The sequence below is a fragment of the Homalodisca vitripennis genome, chromosome 3 (genome assembly GCF_021130785.1).
Source record: "Homalodisca vitripennis isolate AUS2020 chromosome 3, UT_GWSS_2.1, whole genome shotgun sequence".
NCBI classification, from domain to species: Eukaryota; Metazoa; Arthropoda; class Insecta; order Hemiptera; family Cicadellidae; genus Homalodisca; species Homalodisca vitripennis.
The window spans coordinates 56,010,370-56,029,741 of NC_060209.1; the positions used below are offsets into that span (position 1 = coordinate 56,010,370).

Consider the following 19,372-nt stretch of genomic DNA (forward strand, 5'->3'; position numbering starts at 1 on the left):
GAGGCAACATTTCATTTAAATGGAAAGGTAAACCGCCATAACGTTAGAATATGGGGCACAGAAAAAAAACCACTTGAAATTGTGCAACATGAGAGAGACTCTCCAAAATTTAATGTGTTTTGCGCGGTTTCTCGGGAAAAGGTGTACGGTCCATTTTTCTTTGCTGAGAACACTGTTACAGGAATAACATATCTCGATATACTTGAGAATTATCTTTTCCAAGGTCTTGAGAAATAAAATTCCAAGGTTTATTTATGCATTCTTTTTTACTGTCACCGCCTTTTTATTAATAACTTGAAGCTTTGTAGTTATTTAGTAGTATATGACATTTTGGTTATCGCAAGACGGTGTCTTGGAGACAGCTGATTGTGACAGTTACAGAGTTTATTTTCAGAGATTTGTCATTATTCAGAATGTGTGGCTTTTTGGTTATCGCTTAATGGCCTCTGCTGACAGCTCATTGTTATGTTTTTGTGTTTGTCGAATTTTTAAGTGAATAAAGTTGTGTTGTTTGTTGTATTTAAATATTTATATCGAGATACTTTCACAAAAAATTGGAAATTGATTATTAAATTTATAGTTTCCACAAATCCATAAATTTCTTGAAACAGTTTAACAAAACCTTCCTTGTAAAATGGTAAGACAACAAGTATTGAGGTTTATCACACATAGGCTACAAGACAATATAATTTTAAATTATTTATTTAATCTCAAAGTCACTTAAAAAGTTACTAGTTTCCTAGTGGCTTAAACAAGTTATTGATCAAACTTGAACATTAACCCTTCTCCCTGCCTATTACTATTGTAACAATTGAATAGTTCTGAAAAAACTTCTAAAATCAAAATATTTATAATCATTAGTAGGCACACATAAACATGGAATTTTCTAATTACAATTATAATGTTAAAATAAATCTTTATGATAAATTCGCTTATTGATAAATATTAACCATAGAACTGCTGGATGTGTCTCGATAAAAATTCGTTTACAGTAGTGTCAACCACTAATGTCTCAACCAAGATGCATTAAGTAGGGTATTCTTTATTGTATTATTATGATTACTTAAACTAAGGGAAATTATCAGATTAAAGGTCGAGGTGGCAAATCACGAATTTGACGTTATCAACGTATTCTGTTCATCCTCCTGAACAAAGAATATATATGGTTTTAGGGGGTGCAAATGACAAATAACATAATTTTAGAGGGTATATACATAAATAGTTAAGTTCTTAGTGTTTTAATGTTCTGTTTGTGTGCTGTGTCTGGATATCTGTAAATATTATCTGCGGGTGGGACTGATAGTGTATATGTTATCTGAGCGCTCTGGGGCAGAAGTCAGTGCTTCACTAGATAACGTGAACTGTAGCTTGGGTCGAGTGAGTGCGTGACGATCATGGATCAACCATCCACTAGTTCGTTCAGTTGTTTCATTTTTTATGTTATATGTAAGAATGGGCTATGCAACCCTAATTTCCCCCTGTACTTATGTAGTAACTAATCAGGGTACTTTGGGATTATACCGACCACACCCAGACATGAATCGTTATTTGACATTTTGCTTCTTCTGATTACTAGATTAGCGTAGAACAATATTTCGTCAATATAAAACAGGAATTGTCTTATCACAAACCCCTCCCCATCCTCAGACAGAGGTCAAAGTCGAGCGGTCTAGTAGATAACGTGATTGCAGAGTCTCGCCGCCCGTTCAGCTGGTGCGTCGCTTTGTTGTACTTCCGTGTTTAACCCCTAAATTTCTCCAAACACAAAAATTCAACAAAAACAAACATTACCAAACAAAAACTAAACTCTTTATTGAAAAAAACACTCAAAACTTGTTTTTATTCTTGATCACACTCCGCCGCCCAAAATGCGAGTGCCTCCGGCCATCAGCGCGGGCTTCGGCAGCACGCCCCACCCTGATGTCAACGAAACAAAAACATCCCTCGAGATAGTACCTATCAGTAAAATATCAAATTCTAGAGGGGCTGATCAGAAATATAAATTGAATTGTAATGGAAAGGCAATTATGTACCGTGCAAAAAACTTAAATAATCATGTGATGCCGCGCGGCCTGCCGTAATCGGGATTCTCGAGAAGGATAAGATAACAGCGGCAACAATACCAATCACAATACCTGGAAATGCTTGTAATTTTGTAATGAAAGAGTTGTTTTTTCGTTCTATCATGTTTGTTTCTAAAATTTATATTTTTGTGTTCTTCATACTGGTGTGGTCGGTATAATCCCAAAGTACCCTAATCAGTTATGACTATGACTATGTATTTACTTACTTTTATATTTAACCTGTTTAACTAATAGTAGATAGGGTCAGAATGGCCTCCGGATATACCAAAGTACCATTTAAAACTGACATTGCCCCCAAGGAGAAAAACTTTTATGTCCATGAATGTAAAAATGTCCATTTCAAATTTTTGATTTTGCAAAATTTGTATTAAAGGAAATACATATTTTCTGTAATTTTTATTTGTTTAACTCATAATGCATTGTAATTTATTGACAATAATGATATATTGTGTTTCAAGTAATTTTTTGACATTTTCAGTTATCCCAATTTGGGCTTAGCAGTTGAGACAAAAGTGCCCACTGGTAGTAGGGTTAATTTAAGGGGTAGAGTTTGGTATGCTGACCCGGTTTTATTTATCCAATATTAACAAACAATATTGCTTAATCACAACCATCAATATAACCAACTGATACTGGTTTAAATAAACTTGAACAATTAACTTTACCAACTGTAAAATTCTTTAAGATTATCATAAACATAATATTTGATTTCATTTAAATAAAAATTATAGTTAACTTAAGAAAACTATACAAAATAGAACTGAAAGATGCTAATTGTGTTTTATTGGTTTTAAGATGTTTGTTTGGTTTTATGGCTTGTCTGTTTTTAATTGAGATTTTTCCTTTAAACGGTGTTAATTGTTTGTTTGATGGTTAGGCTATGTCATTGTATGTATGTAATTAATCCTTTTAACTTCAAACATATACAGTATTTTATGTATTAACTGATAGTTTTGTTAATCAATATATTAGGTATTGATGACTATACTGAAGGATATAAAACAGGATCTACCTATCATACTGTCCCCAATGTAAGAGTCGCATACACCTTTTGTGTTAAGTGAAAATGCATTTTAACTGTTTTTATTTGTTTAAATTAAATATAGGAAGGGATAGTGTTACAATTGGCAACTTTATCTAAAACAATCTAAAACCACTTTTTTTCAGTTTCTTAAAATATAGTACTAGGATGCAATGTAGCAAGCGGCCATCACAACTATTGACTAAGGGAACCAAATTATTGATTAGAAATACCTAAACTATCAAATGCAAAAACATTCTAATTGCAGTTATTTGTGATATTAACTACTATCCATCTCTTTTTATGTGTATTGAATGAAAATATTGTTCAAAATTAGAGCAAAATCATTTGTGTGGTATTTGAGTAAGAAATTACAATGGCAATAAACATGCTTTATTTGTGCTGAATGTTATACAATTGCTAAACTCTAAGTCAAGTCTGTGTCAGTGTTAGGTTCTACACGCTGCACTAAGACGAAGGAGAACTGGAGCTAAACTTAGCATTCACATTGAATCACCCTTCCCACCATAGCTAGGTTATGTAATAAAGTACACACACATGTACATACCGACACATACACGTATTGAGGTCTGAGTAGCCTACTTTGATCAAAAAGAGTATACTTAAGACCATTGTAATCTACTACATTCTGAGATGTTTTTGGTTTAAGGTTGAGTTTACCTTGTTTTCCTTATTAAGAAAATATATTCATGCCCATGTCTGTGAAGCCTATTCTGTCAAAAGTGTCTACTTTCGTCCATTATAATTGACTTCTGGTCTGAGGTGTTTCTGGTGTTACAGTTGATTTTTGCTTTGTTACCACGATTAAGAAAATATATACACAATTAGGCTCATTCAAAAAGCATCTAAGCTGGTTTTTTTTAACATTGTTTGTAATTCATTGAATGGTATGAATTCATCACTGGCTCGATCTGTAGTAAGAATAGATAGTAACTGTATCTTTGATAAAAGCCTTACAGTACTGATCAAGCACTGTATTATTCATATTTTATAAAATTTTGCAGTTAAAAGTAGTAATGTTTTTAATAACATTTCCAATTTTTCTTATCTTGATAAATTTTTAGTTAAAAAGATATTACAGAAAAGTATAAAATAGTGTTGTTACTATCAAGACAATAAATGTAAACAGATGTTTCAGCCTCTTTTGTGAACTTTTGTTGAAAATATCAACAGCTCTTTAGTGTCAGTTAAATTAGGATTATGTTTCTTGAATATGATTAGTATTTTTCCGAAATCAAAAGTATTTTCTGTCCGTCAATAATGGATGTATGGCAGTTTTTTCTTGTCTCAGATCTGGGAGGCTAGTAGAGGAAAGTTTCTATAGCCACCTGTTCTGTGACAACACTTTTAACTTGACATTTAGCCAAGCCACAAAAAGGTTTCCAGGCTATGAGTTGCAAGGCTCTTGACAATATGTCTGCTGTCTTATTCTTTACAATTCCCTCATGCCGCAAAATCCACATTATAGTGACTGGTACAGCGACACAGGCCTTTAAATGATAATAGGCAGTTCCAGACCACCTTGACCAAAAAAGTGTAGTTGCTGCGAGACCTCGCAGATATTTATCTTGGCCCTCTTTGGTTTCCCTGATAAATTGATCCAGGGACACAGATGTATTGCAAGTATAACTGCATGAGACAGTTGGGAAGAAACCCAGGACCTTAATGAACCAGAAATTTGATTCCTTGACATCTAGGCCCAATGATTAATCCATTCTTGATCCATCTATATACCGGATTTATGCTCCCTTCTCAAAAGAAGGCCACCCTACTGCTATACTTGGTACTTTACAATAATTACCTGGAAAGGATGATCAAAGCAGAACTGTTTTGGTGTAATCTGAGCAAGATATGAGCATATTATGTAAATTGTTCAGATTGATGATTTTATTCATATGCCCCGCAACTAACTTGGCTTTTTTGGGTTTGTCTCTGAAGCAGTTTTATAGCGCTAAGGGTTGCCTTGCTCTTCACGTAAAGGTGAAGGAGAGACAACCCAAACAAGGCTCCAAGAGCTTCAATAAGATTGGACTGCATGACTCCACTAATTTAGAGACAATCTGTAAATTAAGCTTTCTCCGTTGTGGGAAAGGAAGTATAGAAATACCTCCTCAGCACACCTTTCTGCACATGAACTCGGTCAATACAAAATTATGTATTCTCCTTAATATAAATACAAGGTCATATGCCTAACACTGAACTTCAAATTCTTTTTTGCTGAGTCTGTTCAATAATCAGGTACCAAATAAGAACTGATAGGACTCCTTTAGGACAATCTTTAACTATACCCCCAGTAATGGACCCTCCACCAAGCCTATCCATTACAATGGCAAGACAGTATCCAACTGATACAATTAAGAGTGAACAGGTCTATGCTCTTCTAGTCACTGCTCCATTCATTAAGTCTACAAAGGGAGTAATGAAAACCACCCTCTATGTCCAGAAAGGCACAAAAAGCTATACTTTCATAACCTTACAATTCTGGGAACCAAACTACTGAGAGCGTGACAATAATAGGACAGTTTATGAAACAATAATTAGAGGCTGGGGCTGACTTAGGGAATAAAAACACTTGCACTTCCTTCCACTTTTCGGGAAAATGTCCCAGCGAAAAACTTGACCTGAAGAGATCCAGCAAAGATGTAAAAGCAAATCGAGTAACTGCTAGTGACGGGCTGCAAAGATCCCGTCCATCTCAGAAGACACCTGGAACTGTTGCTATTTAATAGCAAAGAAATAAAACAAGTTCCAGGACATAACCTTGTGGCACTCCACAAGCTAGATTCATCATGAATTAATTATTTTGATTCTGCATTAGACATCAATGCAGTAAACTGTTTACCATTGGTCAAATGCAGTAATTGCAGTGGAATTTAACAGGAGCATAGCTAACTAAGTAGTAACTACTACTTTTCCTATAAAATAACCAACTTTTTCATGTGCTATGCTATCAAATGATTTTAAAAGATCTATAAATATGCTAACAGTTTTATCTCCCCTATCAATGGAGATAACATTCTGTGTAGATAACAATTACATTGCAGTTGAACCTTTTCAAAAATAATTTTTGTCAAAACATGTATTTATTATTATACAAAATATTATGATATTTTAAACAGTATATAATATAAAACAATTCAGACAGTAAGTATATTTTATATGATTTAAAAATAGCTTAACTAAATGAAGGAGGTAAAATAGGGTTAGTATATGGAGAAAAATTATCCGCACATAAAGTGATATGTGTCTTAATTATATGTCTATTTGGTAGAATTTTTGTTTTTACCATTCCTCAAAGTTGAATCAAGAATGTGTTATTATATTTACACAATCTTTTTCAGTCTGTCAAAGTTTGTGATATTGAAGATGATGTCAAAGACGCTTTAAAAAAGTTCAGATTCCGTAAACATGAAAACAACACAGCTCTTATTTGTAAGTATACAGTTTTTTTTACCTCAATTACAATTTTTCAAAATACAATATTAGTAGTTTTTTAAGCTATACACATTTAAAAATTTTCCATCGTTGCGTATTAATTAAAATTTTTTAAAGGAAATTGTTTTTACTATCAATATATAAGCAGGTTTATATTGAAACTTAAAAATAATTTTTGTTACAGTAATTTTTCCTTTGTTTCAGTGAAAGTTGATCGTGAGAAGCAAAAAATTTGCATTGACACAATGGTGGAGGTAAGTTTAATATCAATTTCAACTGTAGGCAGATTGGCCAAATCTCATATACTTTGTTGTAAGATTTATTTTGAACACAATAAAAACAAAACTATAAAATGAGTTAGTGTACCTTGGTGGCGTGTATGAAAAATGTTCCTCTTATTATTTTTTAGTCATAAGTAACTTTTACAAACTTTTTAAATAAACTGAAAATAACTTAAAATATGTTATTACATGTGATTTATATTTTAATACTGTTACTGATGAATCCACTAAAGGGGTATCCTGACTGTCATGAACGTTCAATGCTACATCTTTAATTATATTTATGCAATAAATAAAGCCTATTAAGAGTTACAAAATCATAATTTATTTCATTAGGACATGTTAAATAATACTAATAAAGTTAGCCATATTTTGGAAACACTGTTAATAATAATTTTCAATATGCAGTAGATATGCATAGGTAGTTCAAACTTTTTTTATTTAAAATTGAAACTTTTGTTCCGCTCCCCTGTTATGTGTACTAAGTGAATTTTGAAAATAGGGTGGTCAATTTGAATTCTGTTTATCTATTCAAAATTGTTATATCCATAATGCATAATTTCTGAGCTAGAATTCATAAAAAAATGAGGCAACACTCCAATGCATTGTATAATACTGTACATAAGTACTAGCTGCACAGGCGATTGCCATACTGACTGAGTACACTACTTCCCCCTGCCATGCCTTTTTTAACACGCTTTTATGATTTTAATGAATTCAGAAATATGAATGCTACCATGCTTGCCTCATGGACTCCCTTCTTGCCGTATCTTTGTTTAGTCATCACTGCGACAATGCATTTCAAAGTGAGTGCATGAGATCTTTGTAACGATTTTCTTATTACTGTACTTGAGACTTTATGTTTTGTTACAGTATATTAATAATACTTCAGATATGCAACTTAAAAAGAACTTTATTAAATATGTTTGTAACATTAATGTTTTTGTTATATAAACATATCACAGAGTTTAAAAGAGTTTTAAAACCTCCTTTAACAAATTTATGTAATTTAAATTAATGAAAAGTTCAGATTTTTCTACTGGTCTCTTGAGGTTCAAATTGTCCAAGTTTTACTGTATGTACAATTATAAACAAATATGAAATCACAACACAAGTCAATCTATACAGATACTTTTTAGATCAGTTAGAAAAGTTTGCTTAACACATTTACTGCTGAAAAAATTGTCAAAACTTTTAGCAGTGATAGAAAATTATTATAGTTGAATAAATGATCATTGATGTCCAAATATGCAGTTTTCAGTCATTCCAGTGCTTTAAGTTACTTGGTGATATCTTGGTTTCTTGGTCAAATCCGCTATATTAAATTATATTGATAATAGGACAAAATCAACATACAATACAATCCTGAAAACCAAAAAAAAACTCTAAAAGACAGACAAAATAATTTATACCAACTGTGGTAACTATAGCAAAAGGTTAATATAACATAACAAACGTCTTATAAATATCACATTAATTAACAGTTCTTTGGATTCAAGAATTCCTGAATAGAATAAAATTTTAAACAAAAGAATCTCATACAATTCATTCTTGAATAAAACTATAGGTAGTTCTGCTATTTCTGAAGGGAGGTTGTTGAACATTTTCACACCTATAGTCGAATAGATATAACTTCCGTATTGGAAGGGTGTGGAGGGGCAGCGAGCAGTGGGGAGACTGATGCCGCAGTGTTGCCGCGTTGGTGCGGGCACTGCCGTGAGCGGTCACTTTCTCACCGAACACTGAGAAGAGAACATCAGACGGTGCGCGCCAGCGTACTTACCAACAAACAACGCGTCAGTGTGTGTTGTCTTTTGATTGTTTACACTAGTAATCAGAAACAAAATTTCTCTAATTTAACACAAATATGTGCGATATTAATATGTTACCATTATACTATATAATAATCTACAACTACAAAATAATTCGGATATCGTGAAAGACAAATAATTTGGGTACTCTGAAAACCTAATATTGCATTCACAGCACGAATATATTTATTGCGGGGGCTGTCAAAATACTTCAAACACCGTCAGCATACATTCTGTTGACGTATATTTCCTGTGTTCCTTGGTCAGTTTGCACTCTATATTCGTCAGCAAAATCTTCAAAGTCACTAGTTTCACTGTCACTGTCATCTCCATTCACGTGAATTATCATTTCCTCTACTGCTGTTTCAATGAGACCTTCTTGTGCCCACGCTTCTAAAATAGATTTTTTTTTTTAACAACTCAGCTTTTGTAAAATCTTCTGCAAATTGTATGTTATGCTTGCGAAGCCATGCCTGAATTTCCGCTTTTTTGTTACCTTGCGTTGGGGCCTTATCTAAAATCTTGGAGTGGTATGGGGCGTTGTCCATAACAATAACCGATGGAGTAGAAAGGTTAGGTAGAAGTGATTCTCTGAACCATTTTGAAAAAGTGTCATGGTTCATTTCTTCATGGTAGTCTGTGGTTTGCTTTGAAGCAAATAACAAGCAATAATTAGGAACAAACCCTCCAGATGTAACAGCGTGCAGTAAAATAAGCCTACCACTTTTGCCAATATGCCTTTGCCGATGTGGCAACAGTGCCTGTTGCTATGGCAACCGCATCAGACGCTCCTCGCTCCTATTGGTCAGGTAGCCAACCAGGCAGTTCTCCCTCTCACTCCAACGTCAGAACACCCCACCACGCCGATACGGAAGTTGTATCTATTCGACTATAGTACCTTATAAACTTATTGAGATTTTGACAGTCTACAAAAAGGTATATCAACACATTTATTATTCCTTGTATTATAATTGTGGATGTCCTGTCATAATTGATGGTTGGGTAAGTTACTCTTTGTAAATAGTAGTATGTACAAAATATAAAGACCTATAACAGTTAAAAATTGTAATTTTTCAAAAAGAAATTTGCAATGATCCAATTTGTAAAAATCTGTGATTATTATAACTTTTTTTTTAGTAGCAATATCCTATTAATTTGATTACTGTAACCCCAGAGTAAGATACCATTGGTGGATTATGCTTTGAAAGAAAGCAAATTAAGCATATCGTACACAGTTATTTGGTATATAGTTTTTTAAACTTATGAATAAAAATAAATAGCTAAAATGTATGCTACATGAGGTTCCCAAGAAAGTTTTTGATCAATACAGATACCTAAGAACTTGACGCTTTCTATATTAACTTGTTCTAAAAAATCTCTAAATCTAAAATATATTTCTTGGGTTTTACAATCATCATTTAGAACCCATCTGCCATAAACAAAATTTGATATGTACCATCGACAGAGTTGTGTGTGTCAAATGTTAGAGAGTTTGAAAATCAGACTGCTATTGAAAAAATAGTGGTGTCAGTGGCATAAAGTTGTGTGACTGCTTAAAACTAACGGTAGATCACAATCAAAGTAAATAACAACAGCCCCAATACAGAACCCTGTGGTACCCCATGTTTGATATAGGCTATATCTGATATTACTCTACCTACACACACAATGTTTTGACAATTTCCAAGAAATTATTTGATTAGATTCAAATTTACTCCATTAAAACCACAATATGCCAACTTGTAAAGTAATGTTTTATGATCAAAAACATCAAATACTTTATTACTCAGGTCACAAAATGTTGCCTGTGCAAAGCTTTTAGATTTAAAAGCCTCAATGACGTAAGTTTAATGTAAAATCTAAAATAACAATTCAATTGTATGTAAGTAATTATATTTTAGAATTTAGCAATTATGGAGATATATTAATAGTTTGCCCAACTAAAAAAAATCCAGATGAAAATGTCTGGGCTCATAAAAATGTATATTAACATCTGAAAGTAACTATGTACAATTTCCAATTCTGAAATAACTAACGAAACATTAAAATTGTTAAACATGAGATCCAATTTACATTAATGGAAATAGTTCATCTTATAGGATAAAAACTATATTATTATATAAAAAGGAAAGTTTCCTACACTGTTGTAGGACACATGTTTGGATGAGTTGAGAGATATCCTGCCAGAGCATCAGCCTCGCTTTTTAGTGTACAGCAGCCGCATGCAGCACAGCGATGGCCGAGTCTCCTATCCGATGACCTTCATCTACATAACACCGAGAGGTAAACTAACTGCAGTAGCTTGGCTAAAGACATGATTCCAACTCATTCTTACTATAATTTGGGGGGAAAAAGGTTGTTATTCCAGTAATTAGTATGAAATTTAAATCCTGACGCAATTTTGCTATAAGTGTTTTTTTATATAAATTTGTGTTTTATTTATACAAAAATATGATTAATCAACCATAATTTAACATTGATACTGTTATATTTATTATTTAAAGAGTTGTCTTGTCGAATTAAACCACTTACAATACAAAGAACACTTTTATTGACTTTATCCAATGAATAAAAAGAACTCTTCTAATATACAAGTGTGGCCTTTATGTTTTAACAATATTTTGGAAATTGTAAAATTCCATGCATAATCAGTGTTTAGAACCATAATAACACATCCATAGACACAGGCTACCATAGTATTCTGAGGTATTAGCAACTGTAACATTCAAGATATAAACGTAATATTTGATTTTTATGGATTATATAATTGATTGCAATCTGAATGCACTGTTCCAGACAGCCAAAGAGACCTGCAGGTGATGTACGCTGGAACGAAGCTGGCTCTGCAGAAGGAGGCCGACCTGACTCGGGTGTACGAGGTGCGAGAGTTAGATGAGATGACAGATGAATGGCTGGCGGAGAAGCTCAGCAAGTAAACCACCATCTAGTGCTCAATCGCTGCACCGTTATAATCGTTATATTCCTCTTTTGAAAAAATCATCAATATTAAGTTTCTTCAATTTAATGTGTGTGTAAGAATTTTGATTCATTACATTGAAGATGAAATTATGTGTTTCAGTATATTCTCATTGAAAATTTAAAATATTTTCATGTAATTTTTGTTAGCCCTGAAAACAAATTTCAGAGAAAGTAAAAATGGAATATATTTTGTTTTGGGCTTATCCTTGTAATTAAAAAAAAATTTATTAGTTTTATTACAATATTTTGCTGATATATTAAATGTACACTTGTATTTTTCAAAGCACTCAAAAGACATAATACTGTGTCCCTACTACCTCCAGACAAGTCAATACTCTTGGGACCACCTTCTTCTGTTTTATTATACCGAAATATTATGATATTAACTCTATACATGGCATTTTATGATATTATGTACAATATACTCAGTATGTAGCATTCAATATTAGCCATGTTATGTGATTTAATCACTGTACTTTTAAAAATGTTTTGCTACTATTTTAATAATTATCGCCAGTAGTGTTACAACAGTTGTTTGTAGATCTCACTCTTGTATGTTATAAAAGTTACCAAACAGTCACTAATAATTGTCATTGTGGTTAAAATGCTAGTTAGTGCTGAGAAGATTACATTTAAAAAAATTGTTTGTCTACATAACAATAATGGTTAAATGCAACTTGTAAACTTTAGTAGTCATATTCAGTTGATTGTATGACATTGAAAGGTAGTTGTTCTGCTGTTACTTATCCCTATGAATTTTAAAATTTGAAAGGAAACCAAACTTGTTTAAACTTTGATGTACTATTTAACCCATTGCGGACTACTGACAAAATATCTTATCATGCTGTAGTTGGGCCTAGCGGTGGCGAGCTCAGGTCGGAAAAGCAATCTGCTTTTAATTTGGCTCCTAATAGTTCTAATAATGTCTTGTAGATTGTGTGAGCATCATTATTAGTCTACTGAATGTTTATTTTTTAAACAATGTCTTTCTCTAGTTTTTCAAACTCGTTTGTAAATATTTCATTTACAAACAACTCATCAGAGTTGTGGGTCTGAGATGATGTGTTCCTTGAACATGTAAGGCCTCACAAAAATAAAATTTCATAATTATTGGAGCAGTTGTTTATAAATTAAGTATTTGATTCCAATAAGAAGCTGTTAGAATGTATGTTTGTAAATATCTACTGGAGACATGAAATTGGAAGAGAGTAATGTGGAAACGGTCTCTTGAATGTATATTCCATATTAAGTTGATGAAGATAGGTTCTAGTTGCTTGGTTGTGATATTCAGAGACTGACCTCTAGCCTGTTACTCTCTGGTTCCCCAGTCTCACCTTCAGGCTAGCAGGACTTAATGTTTGGTAGGCTAATATCAATATCTCCAGTGTTTCCCGTTCTGACCAGATCCATGATAGCAGCACTGAGATATCTATGCACCACTGTATATGGTCAAGAGTTCTAGTATTGTTCACCCAAACAGGTGTGCCAATTTACTCGTGGGAATGTCACCTCATTCGGTTAATCTTTTTGTTTATGAACAGCTGCTGGTAAAATCTCTCTTTCTCCTTCTTTTCTCTCCTTCTGCCCATCTCATCATTCAGAGATCAAATATTCTCTGGTTTCGCCAGTGTGACAGCACCACATCTTTCTTGGTGTCCAGGATATGTTCTCCTGCAGATTCACTTTTTCTTAGTATCAACTCTCAGATCACGCCACCATCCGTTCAATTGCACTTTCGTGTTTATACTTTTACTTTCTCACAGTTTTGTTTCCGCTCTACTGAGGCCAGTTATGTTTTTTATTTACCAATAGCCAATCACGTATTTATGGTTTCACATCAGTTTTCAAAACTGCATAAATTATTTAAAGATGTATACCTTGATTTGACTGTAATGAAAATAAAAAAGCTTTAATTGGCTAATCATTAAAAATATAAATGACTAGATGTTTATAAGTTAATCCACAATAATATACACTTGTATAGATTTTAATTATAGGCAATTACAGGAACTTCACTGTTATTATTTTTTAGTATAATAATATGTTTACTAAATTTGTACATACCATACAAGTTAAGTAATATAGACAAAATAAAATGTGTAATTCTGTATTTTAGCCACGACAATTAACCCTTTTACTGCCGACGTGCGCGATTGCGCACGCTGCCGTTTGTGCGAAAATCGCCAACGTGCGCTATAAAAGCCGTCTCGTATTTGTTTTATACTGGTTTTCAATGTTGTCCAAATGCATCGAAATTCAGCTGTGTTATTCATTACTATATGGACAACACACAGAAAACAGGTTTTATAATCTATGGAAGCCATTTTTGTTACTGAACTTCTTTGGTTATAACTCGAGTTTGGTTTGATGAGGTTATGGTCGATCTCATTAGTTGTGAGTTCCACTTGTGTTGTTTCGTGTTTTACACTTTATTTGACATTTATATTTGTAAATCTACATATTTTTACGATTAATAAAATGAGTACTGGAGGGAAGAGGAAGAGAACCAGGACTGTCTGCAAAAACTGTAAAAAAGGTGTTCATCCCACAAGTTTTGGGGAACACAAGTGCTAATCAGCAGGCCTATGAACCTAAAAATGTATATATATTTTTGTAAATATTGATCAAAGTGTCTTTTAACTTTAATTTTCTATTATGTATTATATTTTCATATCAATGGACAGTGATTTATGTATTATAAAGTGATTTATGTATTATAAAGCGATATAGTGTAAAGTTATGTATCAATAAACGTGTTATCTTGAAATTCGAGGATATTGCACCAATTTCAAAAATTCATCACAGCTTCAGTATTTTTCAAGGTATGTTCCTAAAACTTTTTGGGAATGTTTATATATAATTACTATACAATAAAAAATTATAATTATGGTGGTGGTTTAATATTTAAATATAGTTGTTAAAGTGCAAACTCAAAAAATAATTTTTATTTATTTAAAATTTTTGATTCATGACATAATATATATATTTTTTAAGGACAGAAAATGTTTAAATTATTTTTTGTAGCAAATTACAACTTATAAGGATAAAAACAAGATAAAGTTTATCAATTTATGATAAAAAATAATGAATCCATGATTTTTTAAAAAAATCATTACATTTTAGTCAATTTCAGCCCGGCATTTTTCAACAAACTAAAAAAAAGGTGTCCGGCAGTAAAAGGGTTAAGCACAATATAAGTGTTCAGGTTTTAGCATTACTGTATAATCTATATACATACAAATATTATTGAGTACAAACTAGTATTGTTGAACAGTGGATGAGCTTATAACTGATGCAGAATTTTGTTTAATAATTGTGATTATAACAACTTTTTAATTTTTAGCTCACATGTTCATTTTTATTTTGTGCTTATCATACTGAATTATAGTTACTTTCTCTTAATTACAGATTAGAAATGTATTATTTTCTCTTATAATTTTAAACATTTAGTAATCAACGTGATACAAATTTTATATATTGGAGTTACTATTGTACTTTTTTTATACAGCTTTGTTCGCCAAACCAAACAACATTTTACTAACATAATCAAGTTTGCATAATGTAATGCAGTTCAACTCAACTGTTAATGAAAAAAGACACCGAAAATACTTATATAAAAATAGATTTAGTTCAGCTTGAAATTTGGTATGTAAAATGTGCATTTTCTTTTATGTGTATTGTAAGGTATGTAAAATTACAATTTGAGTGTAATGAAATGTTCAATGGTATTATTTTTAAATTCAGTGATTAAAACATGTTAAGATTTACTTTAGTTTAAAAACCTATAATAGAAACATTACTGAGATGTTTGAACTAAAACAAAGGAAGCAAATTAAATCACTCGATTTTGTTTCTTATGCAGATCAAAATAAAGTGTTTTTGTGAAAACATAACAAAAATTAATTAAATTAAAAGAACAAGAATAATTTTGATGTCATATATTTTACTAATATTAGTGCTTTTGGTCATATATGTGATTCACACATTTTTCTCATGAAAGTGGGTAATAAAATAAACACTTAAGGTGTAATTTTACTAACATATGGTCCGCTTCAAGTGATTTGATAGGCACTGGTTTTGTTCTAAGTATTTGGTCAATACCATGAACAACATAGTAGTAAACCAAATCAGTTATAATGGTGCATAGTTTACTTCCAGATCACAGACTTGTAAAATAAAAATGAAGATCATAATTTTCAAGGAGTTAGGCAGGGACTTTGATGATTAATTGATTGACGTTAGCAAAGTTTTGTTGGATTTAACAAAACAACTGGTTAAAGGTGGGAGTGCATTATCTATTGAATTTTTTCGAATTACAATGATATTACTATGTGTACTGTACATGGTATACCTTAATCTTGTAATCTTTACTGCCTATTCTCAAAATCAATTTAAAAGTCTTTAAATCAGAATTTAAAATGAATACATTAAATTTTTTAATTATTTTCTAAATATAATTACTATTAGTTACACATATTAGCTAATAATATTGTAAATAGTGTAATTTCACTAACAAATTTAATTTTTTTTAATAGATAGTCCTTTTGTCTTTCAATTCCAATAGTAATGGAATGTATGGTAGTGCATTACACTAATGTACCCAATTATGCACCAGGACTAATAGAGAATTTAACATAATATAAGTTGAAACTTGAATTCATAATAAAAAATAAAGATAAAGATTGAGTTATTTTCATTTGCTTGCTATACTATAATTTCCAAATTCATAAATTTGCGTAATCGATAGTTAAAAATATGTAACTCTAAAACATTAAATTGGTAGATTGTGATGCCCACTCATTCAAACACACTTGCAGTACACAAGTTTGGTAGCTGTACCAAAGTATATACATATCAATTTGCTTTGAGTTGCCATATGAACAAATATGGTTGAAGCTTCCCATCTCTCTGCTATTTTTCTATAAGCAAGCACCTCTTAATTACCTATACAACATTACTTGTACCAACAAAACAGTTGTCCAGTTATTTAATAATTGATATTAGCTATGTTTTTTTAGTCCACCACTTACCTATCAATCAAATGTACAAGCTGTAACAATATGCTTATTATAAGATAAACTAATTGTTGATCAATAAGTTTGTTTCTCTGGGAGGAAACTATAAAGTATATATTAAAAAGACAAAAGTGACAATTTATTTTGAAACAGAAAGGGTGATTTGTTTTTTTTATATATTTTACCCAATTTCATCTGAAATTGAGTACAAAATAAAGTTTAGTTAGCCAAGATATTTCAGGGTATTTTGTATAATGTACAAATCATACAATTTTGGGCATTTTAGTGTTTTATGCTTTTTATTTTACTATTTGCATTTACTATTAATACTTTATTTAAACTAGTCAGTTTTCCAATGTTTAGCTGATGGTTATCAAATTAGAAGTAGGATTGGTTTTTATACTAAATAGATGTTACTGTAGATTTATTATTGTAGAATATTTGTATACAACCTATTCAAGATGTCATCATTTGTAAAATGTAGTATTTTATACAACTTTTTGCTAGCAATAACATCTTGCCATGACAAATTTTGTTACCTTGTATTTCCATTTTGTATTTAAAAATATAATAAATATTTTGAACAAGCTTCATATTGTTTTATTTTGTATAAGAAATTAATAAAATTCAATGATTAATATTTAATTGACTAAAAGTAGCATGTTTTGATAAAAAATTTAAAATTTACTTAATGAAGACTAATAAAATAAATAATCTTGTGATTTGTTCCATAAGAACAGTGTTAAATCCTAGTCCAATATTTCCCCAGTATTTTTTATTGCAGAAAGTTTTAGTTTAAAGGTACAGCTTATACTCATCCAGGTGCCTTTGGAATGTTTGTAAAAATGTGTTTCTTCATAGCTAAATATCCAAATTAAAAAACTGTTTGAGACTTTTTTATAGCAATGCCAGAGACACTAAAATGAGGTGTTTAGTTCTAACTGTATACAGTAAACCTCTGTTAATCCGACACAATTTGAGGCACGCCAAAACTATCAAATATGCCGGATTATTGGATATATATCAGACAAATTATAAATAAACAATCACAGTAAAACACGTTTTTACTATTCAAATATAACATTCTGGTAGTTCTTGTTATATGTGGATCTATTAGAAAAATGTTTTTTAAACAGTCTATTTACATTATATAGTCTATGCATGAAAACAATTGGGTGGATTACGATCAAGGTTGAGGGCACATTCATCCCGGTTCATTACAGCCCCATTAAGTACTGCCACTGCCAGCCACTCTAGACACTGCTTGCCTATCTCAGAAGGCAGTGGCGAAGACACCAGTCGTTAGAGTTGTCCTTCCATCTAATGTAATGTTGAGCACATTAACTTTTAAATTAACCTACCATCACTAGACAATTGAATTGATATGAAAATACAAAAGTGCATCTGGTTACACAGACTGACAGCCGACAGCCATGGTTAGTCACGTGACTCGAGTCTAATCTATATCACCCGAATATGATACCTAACCTCTTCTCCACGTCCGCCTGAACGCTATGTCCACCATGGAACGGAAAAAACATTGTTGCGGATTAAATTATTGAAGTTTTCCGTTGTCCAATGTTACTTTTTCCAAAAAGAGTGCCGGATTATCAAGCCTGCAGAATTGTAGGATGCCGGATTAATGGAATTTTACAGCATCTCAATAAAGAAACTGTTTATTTAGTTACATATTAATGTATATAAAATACAAAACAAGTGAGTAAAATGGTTTTATGGTTATTCTTATGGGGTAAAAATCAAGATAGCTGTTTCTAAATAAATAATTTATTGGATATTTCCAAAAAAAACCTTCCTTTAAACTGGAAACCAGTGACCAGAAAATAGTCACATGACTGTTGAAGTGTTCCAGTATGTGACTATTGTCAAGCTTTTCAGCAATTGTTTGTGACTACGATTTGAGTCATAATTACAAGAACTGTCAGCCAATGTTTTTCTATTAAGTTTGTTTGAATCCTTTTAACACATTTGCTACCAGTGGTCACAGGAGCACCCTCTGTAGTGTCTATGCCAACTTTAGACACTATGCGTTGGTAGTAAAAGTGTTAATGATACAGATTATCAATCATATTTTCGAGTTAGAGCAAAAATTTCCAGGATCTTTACCTAAATCCAAATAGAAATTTTAACAGGAGAAATTGCCATTTTCGGTGAAAATGCTGGGATACCTGGCATCTTTTCTACTATTGTTATCCAAAATTTCTAATAAATATCTATTCACTTGGTTCTTCTACCTCGTCTTTTGAATTAATATTTACTCAAAGTTTTGCTCTCTAATAATAATTATTGTTTTATAGTAATTCAGATTGTTGTTTCAATCACTTAACAAAATATCTACTATCAGGTTCAGGAATTTTACCTAACCAATATTAGTCGAAAGTGGTATAATCATTTCTTTGCCTATTTGTCTCAAACATATTTTGTATATACTTCGAAATCTTATTTGATTTGGAAAATAATTCTAAGTATTTATAAAATTTAAAACTGTGTTACACAAGACAGTAATATGGACAGTACCAGAAGAAATGAAACACATATGGGACAATAAAGTTTATTGCATCACAACGGACAATAGAGGAATGCCCCAACAATTACCGTACATTTCACATTTGTAATTTAAGAAAATATTATTGTAGAGGTCTACCAGAGATTTGACTATTTATTTAAGTAATACTGAATTATCTTAGTAGTATTTGGTGTTTGTAAA

The 19,372-nt window shown here is 31.7% G+C and overlaps 1 protein-coding gene across 1 annotated transcript; it reads left to right on the forward strand.

The window, feature by feature from the left end:
• Nucleotides 1-417: 417 nt before the first annotated feature.
• On the forward strand, nt 418-13,866 carry LOC124356907 (glia maturation factor beta). Its single transcript, XM_046808202.1, has 5 exons — nt 418-637; nt 6,468-6,558; nt 6,766-6,815; nt 10,804-10,936; nt 11,450-13,866. The coding sequence occupies exons 1-5, from the start codon at nt 635-637 to the stop codon at nt 11,587-11,589; spliced, it is 417 nt and encodes a 138-aa protein (XP_046664158.1). The 5' UTR covers nt 418-634; the 3' UTR covers nt 11,590-13,866.
• The last annotated feature ends 5,506 nt before the right edge of the window (nt 13,867-19,372 follow it).